Source organism: Nanorana parkeri, unplaced genomic scaffold, assembly GCF_000935625.1.
Source record: "Nanorana parkeri isolate BGI_ZX_2015 unplaced genomic scaffold, ASM93562v1 scaffold386, whole genome shotgun sequence".
Classification (NCBI taxonomy): domain Eukaryota; kingdom Metazoa; phylum Chordata; class Amphibia; order Anura; family Dicroglossidae; genus Nanorana; species Nanorana parkeri.
The window spans coordinates 216,511-227,878 of NW_017306654.1; the positions used below are offsets into that span (position 1 = coordinate 216,511).

At 41.6% G+C, this 11,368-nt stretch overlaps 1 protein-coding gene across 1 annotated transcript in view; it reads right to left on the minus strand.

Moving 5' to 3' along the window:
• Positions 1-11,368, minus strand: part of PLA2G4F (phospholipase A2 group IVF) — a 32,132-nt gene that overhangs the window by 4,190 nt on the left and 16,574 nt on the right. The window contains exons 8-18 of the mRNA XM_018559267.1: positions 10,306-10,475; positions 8,905-9,018; positions 8,778-8,815; positions 7,261-7,399; positions 6,695-6,831; positions 6,347-6,569; positions 5,650-5,764; positions 4,190-4,327; positions 3,867-3,974; positions 2,925-3,116; positions 684-850 (exon numbers count right to left, since the gene is read on the minus strand). Of these exons, the coding sequence (XP_018414769.1) occupies positions 684-850; positions 2,925-3,116; positions 3,867-3,974; positions 4,190-4,327; positions 5,650-5,764; positions 6,347-6,569; positions 6,695-6,831; positions 7,261-7,399; positions 8,778-8,815; positions 8,905-9,018; positions 10,306-10,475 (1,541 nt within the window). The remainder of the gene's footprint in view (positions 1-683; positions 851-2,924; positions 3,117-3,866; positions 3,975-4,189; positions 4,328-5,649; positions 5,765-6,346; positions 6,570-6,694; positions 6,832-7,260; positions 7,400-8,777; positions 8,816-8,904; positions 9,019-10,305; positions 10,476-11,368) is intronic.

Consider the following 11,368-nt stretch of genomic DNA (forward strand, 5'->3'; position numbering starts at 1 on the left):
TCACCCCCCCCCCCCCCCCCCCCACCTCAGAGTGCTCAGCACTTCTCTCTCTCCCCTCAGCTCCAGCATGGCGAATTTCCCTCGGCGTCCTCACGTCTATGAAACCTGCACTAGACATGACAATGTCCTTAGACCACTGGAGTGAAGGGGAGACGAGGAGGTAGGGACCAGTCTAGTAGCCCAGAGGGAGCTGGCTTGAGCAGGGATCAGGTAAGTAAAATAGCTTTTTCCTGTCCCCTAGGCGTAAATGAGGACCTTACCCGTGCAGTGCAGGGTAGCCTCTCTACAAGGGTAGTTTTTTTCTGCTTCCCCGGAGATAGTCTACGTTGTACAATACTGCATGACTGTTGGCAAGGGGGCAGACTCTTACTAGACAGAAAGGGGAGTTAGAGAAGGGAGATCACAATTTGTACTGGCCACAGAGAAAAAAGTTAATGGGAAACCTCATTGGTGAAAAAAAAATAATCTTACCTAAAAATTAGGATTTTTTTTTATTTTAAGAAAAGATGACAAATGAGAAGACATATCAGGGACTGAAGAAAGAGCAAATACATTTACCATTCTGTGTTTAGAATGTAAGTATTTATTACTGTAAATTGTTGAAAGGCATATAGGGCATCTCTGCTTCGGCCATAATTAATAATGTCCAAATAAGTAGAATAAATATCTTGCCACTGACTCACCTCAAATGGAGCCTGCCATGAGTAGTTAAAGGACAATATGACATCAACATCCCTCTCAGGCTGTAAAACCAATGGGAAAGGAGAGTTGATGGAGAATCCTCCATCCACCAGGTATAAGTTCTCTTCCATAGGAGTTAGTTGATTGGGAAAAGCATCCAAATGATTTCCTGAAAGAGGGACAATACATAGTAAGACATAGAAAAAGGATTACACTTAAATTCAAAAAGATAATTATAGCTTAATTAAGGTTTAACAGAATGTATATGTTTGATATACATGAGATATACATATATGTGCATTAGACTCAATGTAGAGGCAACAAACTCCAGTTCTTAAACAAAACAGGCTGATTACGGAATGAATGGAGTTGTCCAAACAAAAAACCACCTTTATTAGAGTGTTGTTCAGTCAAGAAAATGTTTTCCATCCTGCTGCTTTGATTTTTTTTGTCACTACCGTCGAAAATGATCATCAGTTTCACCACATTAACTATTAGAAAACTGAAGGAATGTTCCCCCCCAAAAAACATTTTTTGTATGAAATTCTATTGGCTTTACTTAGTCCATGTCGTCAACAAAGTCCCTTGTTCCAGTTAATGGTTCTCTTTGGGAATGGCAGCAGTCCACAAACAATACAGTCAGTGAAGCTGAATATGAAAAAAGACTTACCAACCTTTGACTTATGACTTATGATCTGTCACATGCAAAATACTACTGCTAAGTCCTGGTTCATTTGCTGTGATAGCATCGCCCTTGGTCTTAACATTCAAGAGATATCAAGCAGACTGTGAAAGGCCACGTAGCATACTTTAACAAATATAGAGCAGCTGTTACATGCACAGTATGTCACCATCTTTGACAATCTTATTTGCGGATACTAATGGTCAGGGCCGGCTTTAGGCGCCCTGTGCGAGAATGCTTTACAGCGCCCTTCAGTGACCACACACCCCAGTGGCCACACCCCCAGTAACCACACCCATTTTCCCCAATATCCGCACCATCTAAAGACTCCTATTTTGTTAACCCACAAACAAAAATATATTAAAAAGTATGATAAAAATAAAACTTCTATTCAAAAGGTATTAAACTTGTAAGCACAATATAAGTATTCTTATCAAATAAAACAACAGAAGGCAAACAAATGTCAAACTAAAATAGAGTCTATAAAAATAAAGTGTCAGGTTGTCATGCTGACCCCTTTTTTCAAGTTGGTAAATATCTAGAAAAAGTCAAAATAGAAAAACAGAACACAAAACCTAGACAAGTAATATTAATTCATTACTATATGTCCGAATATACAACAAATTTATTCAGGCACATAATTTGCCAACATGGCCACCGGCGTGTTCTGTGAATGCGTGCCACCATCTTGGAGGCACGCATGGAGGGAACATGACGCCATGCATGCGTAGTGTCAGGTGACGTCACACGCCGATATAGGCGCCGCCATCTTGGTGCATACCTAGATATACACCAAGATGGCGGCGCCCAACACATGCACCCTCTGCTTCCCATTCATTGAGTGCTCTCAGTACAGAGGCTTCCCATTCATTCAGAAACTGATGATAGTAAATATTTTACTATCAACAGTTTCTGAATGGGGAGGAGCCTCTGTAGTGAGTGCTACTCTCCATTGAGGAAATCTTGAATGAACAGGCTGTGATTGATGTTTACCGACCCCCCGCTCTGTCACGCACAGAGCCGCTGCCATCCTGAAACTGACAGGATGACAGCGGCTCCGATCTCCTCCACGGGGGAAAGGGGAGGATGAGGGAGCACGGTCATGTCAGATGGCCAGCGGTGAGGAGGAGAGAAGCCGCCCCGAGGACGATCTGTGTCGGCCGCCTGGCGCCTTTGTCGCACACTCCACCTGCTAATGGTGCACACTGCATATACTGAACTCTACACCTGTAAAGCGACGGAACAGTTTGAAGACCAGTTAGCATTGGGGACTATCCCAAAGCAATGAATGCAATAGTTAGTCAGCCACATTTTGACCGTTTAAATGGCTTAATCTAAGCCTGTCCTCAAGTCTTTCAACAAAGCCATTTTTGAGGCAACCTCACTTGTCCACAAGAGTAATCTATGTCTCAGAAAAATTAGTTAGCTAACTGAATGGATATCCACAAATACACACTGCTGTTGAAACCTGAGAACAGATGTGAGAAACAATGGTTTCCAAATTTTATATGGTAAGAATGAGCATCACTCCTTGTATTTCTAGTCTTAAACAGTTAAATACCTTTCCAAGCCAGAAATTCTCGTACTCCTTTGTATTCCTTGTAGAGGTACAGGCCCCTTGTGAAGTTACATCGTTCTCCTGCAGTGAATCGGGACTTAAAGAACTCCTGGAAGATATTGGACACTATACCACCTGGCATCACCAAACGGGTCTGTAGCCGAGATGGATCCCAGCGCAATTTCCGGCAATCATCTAGAAAGGAAATTATTTTTTTAGGCAGGCTAAGCAATATCAAATTATTTTTGCATTACAAATAACATCATGAAATCTGCAGCAAAGGCAACATAGGAGTGTGGGCTAAAACAATTATTCCTGCATGAAAATAACATTAACAAATGTAAAATAAGAAGATATGTATGTGTGATACCTGTGAAGGCAAATAGTGGGCTGCAGTTTTAGTTTTTGATGAAGAACAGCACAGGTTTTATTAAGACCATTCCTTATTTCACACTTCCTTCCAGCCTTGCTCCTAAGACGCATAGGTCCCCCAACCATCCTCACTGCCTAATGAGTCAGCATGACATTCATCTGTGACATGGCACAAAATCTTATGGGTGCCAAGCCTTATGATGCATATACTCTTCCTTGAACTATCTTAGGTGCACAAATTCAAATAGGGGTATAAGTCATGAATATGTGGCACAAACCTGAAGTCATTGTGCTGCATCATCTGAATAAGGGACGCTTGCCAAATGGCCCATCCACTCTCAGCTAAAGTCAGTATGGATGGAGGGAGGAGTGCATGCAGGAGGGCATCTGTGCATGTACAGTAGGAAGTAGAAGTAACTGGTAAGAACGATTACCAGTTTTTAAGAGAATCAGTTCACCTGGAAGAGTAATTCACAGTGATTGCATGCTGACACAAAGTCACAAAATTCAGCTTGGGAGAGTTTGATCATGACTCTGGATGAGCCAGAGTCAGTTTTAACTGAATGCTCTTACCCATCACCCGGATTACATCAGTCAGAGAGTTAAGCCAGAGGATCCCTGTGCCTGCTGCACGAGCCCAGATTTCATCCAAGTTTGCAGCAAAAGCACTGCCCCAAACTCCTGTAAAGAGACAGCAATTAGGCTATCAGAATCACTTATGGAACTACTTAGAAAAGACGGCATGGAGAAGAAATCTGTAAGTAATGCAAGTTTATTGTTGTGGCCGCTACTTTATATCTAGAAACGGATATAAGGAATAAAAGCAGTACCGCTAAGTGGCATATCATTTGTACACTATCACATAATATGAATCTAGGCAGATTTACATTTCTCACCTTGCAAATAGCAGATTTTGGGTTCTGTCCTCCTATTAATAAGATGTCCCATGAAGAACTCACTGCCAAAGTCTTCAGTGCGAATGAAGGCTCCGTATTTACGAATTCCAATTTCATGTGGTGTAAATTCACACCATTCTGAAAAAAATCTAAATGATCATAATATCAAACAGCTACAAACTGGGGTTGATTTACAAAATGCAAATAGACTTTACACTTGGCAAGGGAATTGGACTTTGCTGGAAATGTTTACTATTAGTATAGGAGCAGGGGTAGGCAACCTTTAACACTCAGGGCCACTTGGACCCGTTTCCCACAGAAAAAAAAACTCCGGGAGCCACAAAACCCTTTTGACATCTAAAATAAAGATAATTTCTCTTTTACAAAAAAAAAAAAAAAGTCAAATTGAAAAAAAACAAATGATGGAAGAAGACAGGGACACCACAGTGCCTTCCAGGGACTCCCTTAGGACTTACACTCTCGGCCTTCTAGGGGACACCCCAGGTTTTTCTGCACTCTCCCAGCTGGAAGCAGCGGCGGTTCCAGTGAGGGGGCGTGGCCACAATTCCTGCATAGACCGGCCCGCTAAGGCAGTTAAGCAAACAGGAGGGGGTGGAGCTACACCTTCGTCTGTGGTGTGCTGAGACCTCGACAAATGCGGAGATACCGCCCCGTTCCCCCGATCACTGCATCTGTCAGATCAGTGGGCAGAAGGAGCGGAGCCGCAGCAGAAGGACGAAAGAGTCGCATGTTGCTCCGGAGCCGCGGGTTGCCGACCACAGGTATAGAGAATGAGGTGAAAAAGGTAAGGAGGAAAAGCTAAGGATGGCAATTGAGAGGGCATGAAAACTAGGATAAAGGGAAGTCCACTTATTGGACCCCTTTTATAAACCTGCATATTGTTTGCCCACTGAATCCAATTAGATTGCCAATGTTGGTTTTGTAGTCTTAGAAAATCAATACTACCTAACATGGCATTTTCCCTTGGTAAAGTTTTCCATTTTATACATAAGCCCTGCCCAAGTGAATCCAGTGAGTGGGGTTAATTTCCTAAAGGCAAATAGGCTGTTCACCTTTCAAGAGAGTTTGCAGGGAAAGTTACCCTTAGCTTGGTGAATGTGGTGAAAATTCACTTTGCAAGGAATACCCAATCATGTGCAGGGAAAATAAAGAAAAAGAACAGTATTTTTGCTTGCACATGATTGGATGAAGAAAGTCAGCAGAGCTTCACCTCACTCACTAAACTACAGAGAAACTCCTAAAAAGTGCAAATTCCCTTGCAAAGTTAACAGTTTGGTAACTCAACTCCCATGCCTCTGGATCGGACAAGGAACATTTGGATGGGGAAAAAGACATAGACCAATCTTCCTAACTATTGAGCATGGTAGTAAACATGCAACAGCCTGCTACTACCCCTTTTACATCTGACCTGCTTCATCCAATGAATTTCCATGGCTTACCGGCAAAGTCTCCTCCACTGATATTCACACGAACATTTACTCCTGCATAGATGGGGTAAGGATTTTGTCCCCTCTCCACACACTCCTTCTGGTCTGAAAGTTTGGCTGGATTATCCTAGAATATTTTAAATAATAAAAAGGAGATAATGTTTAGAAAGTAAAAATCTAATTACTGTTGGGGTATCATAACAAACTGAAAAGCTACCAAGATATAGATAGATAGATAGATAGATAGATAGATAGATAGATAGATAGATAGATAGATAGATAGATAGATGTTCTGAAGGAAATGTATCAGATGTGGAGAAAAGCTATTTCAGATATTCAAAGTGTGTTATCCCTAAAAATTAACTTATTTTCTCCAATTTCTCTGTTAAATATATAATTGAAAGTGATTGTTTTATCTTTTTAATACATGCAAAAAAACCTGTTGATTTTGGCCTCCCAAGTTCTTTGTGTCTTCAGCCTATAACAGTATTTGTGGGGTCTTTATAGGGATAAAACATTGGCAAATGTGCATGTATTGCAGAAATGTACTGCATATTTTTTTGCCCTAATGTACACTTTACCTTAAATAAAAACCTCACATGGACAATTTCTAGTTTAAAAACCAGCACCAAGTAATAATTTGTAAGTTTGGTCAGATGCTACCAATCAACAAGGACAGTGGTAGGTAGGAGGATGTTGTGCTTCATACCGCCTGGTGAAGAAAGTATTCCAAGACAAGTCCCCACAAATCACTGAAGTTGACTTTGTGTCCTTCCTTTTCCATGGCCACCAGTGCTTTGGTGCAATGCATGAGTCGATCAGTTGAGAATGCTCCAGCTTTTGTTGATGTAACCGAACTTCTTGTCTTGCTAACTGGTCCCTGGAGATCCTTCTGTGACCAGTTGGAATCTTCATAAAGTGTGCACATGCACCTTGAGAAACAAATATTGTTATAAATTAATTGAGGAACCATATTACTATATGGGGAAAAAAATGTCCTTCAAGCTTTACCATAGAATCGCAGAATCTAGATATTCTAAATGTTTTAGGAGCATACCAAGTTGATCCAGACACACCAGATAGGTAAGTGATGCTGTCCAGTAACTTCAGCTCTTGAAGACCTAGTAGACTACCATAAAATGAGGTCATTGCTCGTGTTCCTCCTCCAGAACCCAGGACTGCAACTACGGGAACCTAGGAATCCAGATAAATAGTCAAAATTTTAGAGTTCAGGGAATAAAACAATATACAAATCCTAAATACCTGTATATCATTGCAGAGACTAATGGTAGAATTGTGCCATGCAGACAAATGTAGTCTTTATTGCACATATTAGACATAATATCTTGAAGAGGTTATGCTATAATAAAAGACCACTTCTAAAGTACATTGGCTGTATTAAAATAAAAATATCAATATTAGCATTTCACATTGTAACCTTTTTTTAGTTTATTCTGCATGGTCAGTTTTTCAATATTAATTTTGAACTTGGTATGGGTTTGGGAAAATGTGCGGCATACAACAGTATATACAAAGCTTACATAAGCACACTGCAGTCTCTTGTGTGCTCAGCAGCATGTGGAATGATTAGCAAAACACGTAATTTAAAGTATAACATGCTACCTCTCGTGAGCCAGAGACTTTGTCAAGTTCCAGGACTTCTTTAACAGACTTTGCAACAACCTTTTTTCTCTTCTCTAGAAAGTCTCTCTCCCCATCTGAAAGTCCAAATCCTAGACGGATATCAAGTTCCTGAGGACTGCTAATGAACAGAAAGCAATAGATGTAGGTGTTGGGAATCACAGAATGATAATAAAATGTCCAGTTGTACAAAACTACAATGTTAAAGATACTTTAAGATGGATAACTTTACTCAAAGTACAGCAACCTGCTATCCTATCCCAACATCAAAAAGCAGATCTTTAAAGGTGGAGTCTCCACTGATATTATGGATTTATGACAATGTAATGTAAAAGCTTTACCAATTATAAAAGCACAGTGGCTCAGTGATAAGCACTTCTGCAGCACGGAGGTCCCCAACTTAATTCTAGATTTGGCCAGGAAACTATCTGCATTAAGTTTAAATGTTCTTCCTGAACTTGCAAGGTTTTCACCCCAAGCTCCAAAAATATGCTAAGAGGATAATTGGCCCTAGTATCTGTGCGCATATGAGACAGGAACTTTAAATTGTAAGCTCCTTGAAGGCAGGGACTGATGTAAATAGTGATGGCGTTCTATAAATGCCTGAAATCAGGGCTGTCCCTACCCTATATGCCGCCTGAGGCCATAGAGTGGGGGAAGAGGGGGTGCTGCTGATAGCAGTCATCTGGGGGAGGAGGGGGGCAGATGCAGTGGGACAGACATCTGTGTTAGAGCTGTCAGCAACTCTCTGCATGGTCCAATCAAGCTCACAGATGTCACTGGTGGCCAGGAGCTCAGCGGGATGTCAGCCAGAGCATCCTGTTTAACTCCCTGAGAATCAATGACGTCCGTGAGATGGGTGGGAAGCCGGACAGAGCATCACAGGTTGCTAAGAGCTTTTAGCAACCTGGGATGTTGTGGCCGCCCCCACACTTGCCACCCCCAACAAGATGCTGCCTGCACCGACTGCTCTTCAGCTGCCTCATAACAGGGAAGGTCCTGTCTGAAATAAATACATTTATCAGTGGGCCAATCTAAAAGTTTACTTTTTTTATTTTATTTGTGATATTTATTATTGGGCTACATTGTACACAGGTGCATGAAATTATTATATAAATTGGCAGTACCTGGCATCAGTAGGAATAACAGCAACATTGATATGCAGACAGTATTCCACTATGTATTGGAATGGTAAGGGTGGGGTGCAGGGAGTGCTTGCTATTTCACAAGTTGCTGGCTATACATATTAATGGCCACAGTAGACATCCTGAGCCATACAATCCTGAAGGGAAAATCGTAACAGCTGGACTCGATGTACAATCTGAGAAATCTGTAGCTGGGTGTATATGCTGTGCGGACTCGGAGTCAGTCGCTTGCAGAATATGAACATGCGTTACTATGGAACATTCACTTTGAAATTGTTCTGTAGCTTAAATGTTTGAGAACCTTTGACCGCCAGCTACCGTGTTCAGCATTTGTTAATAAAATCCAAAACCAACCTCTCCTCTTTCGTCATACTCATATTTATGATGTGTTCCTGGAAAATTAGAAGATAAATAAATGTATTGATATTGCAGGCAAAAAAAATATTCTTTATATGCCCAACAATGCTGGAGATAGTCTTACCTTAGATAGAGGGATACTGAGGTTTATTTCTGTTCCATCTGGAAGAGCTGAAATTGGTAAAGACCCCTTACCCAAGTATACAGTTTGTTTGTCCAGCTCTGGTGCCAAATCATTCTAAAAAGTGAAAAAATAAAGTTTAGAGTTTTTTTTAAAGGAAGTATTTACAATTCAGGATTCCATGGCATAAGATCACATTAAGGAGAAACTCCTCTTTTTTTAGAAAAATAATAATTGCACACGTATTCATAAAATATACCAATATTTTTTTTCGGTACTCGACGATACAGAGTACTGGTGCCATGTGCCCCAATTATCAGGAAGCCGGGCAGTGGATCATGACCTGTCGCCCACCTTCCTGATTGCCTGTGAAAAAACACTGGCTTCACTTGCCGAGGCTGCCTGGCTTCCCGACCAATCAGGAAGCCAGGCGGCAAGTCATGAGGTGCCATCCGGCTTCCTGATTGGCTAGGAAGCCAGCTTAATTTGTTGCTAGGCAGCCTGGCTTCCTGACCAATCAGGAAACCGGGTGTCACGTCATGATCTGCCTCCCAGCTTCCCGATTGGCAAGGAAGCTGGCTTCACTTGTTGCTGTGCAGCATGGCTTGCTGTGCAGTGTGGCTTCCTGACCATTTAGGAAGCCAGGACAAGTCATGGGGTGCTGCCCGGTTTCCTAATTGGTTAGGAAGGCAGGCTGCCTAGCAACAAGTGAAACCGGCTTCCTAGCCTGTTAGTCATAACCCACCTCCGAGCTTCGTGATTGGAAAGGAAGCGGGCTCCATGCTCCCTTAGCACTGCTGGACAGAGGGAGATCGCCATCTGACCGGAAGTTCCAGTATCGGAGGCAAGTATCAGAGCATTTGGGCGAGTACGAGTACTCACCCAAATACTCGGTATCGGTGCATCCCTAATAGTTACATAGTTAGGTTGAAAAAAAGACACAAGTCCATTGAGTTCAGCCTATACAGTGGTAGTGCAGTGGTGAAGATCATCTATGTAAATAGTATGTATGATTTGTCTTTGTTCTTTTTAATTACAGTACCCAGAAAAAAATGTCCACATTTTGCTGGCTGTCATAGAATGTCCAAGAAACATGTTAGTCTAAGAAAACACCAGATAGAATTTTGTAAATGGCAATTACATTCTACAGGCACAGCCGTGACTACAGTAATGGTTTGGGCAATTTTAACATTTCATCGGGTACATTGGATGCTTCCAATTTGTCAGCAAAGTGGAGGTGGGTTTCACAGACTGATTTACATGTGAGAATACAATTTCCAGTTTCTGTTGGATGTACCCTAAAAATGTCATGATGGATGCCCCACATTTCTGGAGGAAGACAATAAGAGGTAAAGATAACCAAGAAAAACGTAAAATAGAGGTAGATAATTTCTAGTCACTGACCTGTCCTACTTGTAGTGTCTGTTCTAGACAAACATTTAGAGAGGGGTTGAAATCACGGTCCGCGTGGAATACAAAAGGAATTCCTGCTTCATTTGTTTGTGCCTGCTTTAATAGAGCACATATCTGCTTCTCGTAGGATCCAGGCACAGACAACTTTACTATCTGGTTCCCTGAACAATTATGAAGATAAACACAGACATAAAAAATATCATATATGATAAGCATGATAATCGTGGATATAAAATACATAATCCATATAATCATTTGTCCTTATGTCTCCCTAAAACAACAATGTAAGCAAATATTAAAGTGACACTGAACTCAGGAATTAAACATTACAAATGCATTCAAGTACCTATACTATTAACAAACATGTATTTTATTTGTGTATCACTCGGCTGTAGATTCCCAAATCATCTCTGAATTCATGCTGACCCTGTCCTTCCTTCTAGAGGGTGGCTACTTTTGTTCCCCATGGTCCCTGTGTGTGTTGTAAAGTAGTCGCCACTCCAAGATCACTCTCATGATAGACTATAACTCCAATACAAATTAGTAAACTAAACATGAGATTGTAGACCATCACACAAGCGAGCTTTGAGCAAGCTTGGAACAAAAGCCACCCTCCAGAAGGAAGGACAGTGTCAGCACCGATTCGGAGATGATTGAGGATCTACAGCCGAATGATGCACAAATAAGATACATTTTTGTTAATAGTTAAAGCAACATTAAACCTTTAATTTTTGGGGTTTTCTTTTTTTACTTTTCTTGCTCATTGGGGTCAGACTTACTTTAAAAAATGTTTTTAGTCTTTAAATGTTTTTATTTCCGTGTTCTCTAGTGGTATCCAAAGCACCAGTGCCTCCATGATCTAGCTGGCTGCTGTAGAGGCACCTGTGCATGCACAGTCACGGCCGTGCCTGCACCGAGCTGTGTGCGTTCATAGACACACGCAGCATGCAGCCAGCCACCCCCCACACTCAGAAGAAGCCTTTGGCTCCCCTGTCCTCAGTACCCACAACCAGGAAGTTTGGGGTACCCAAAGTATGTTCCCGGTCCCGGCGGA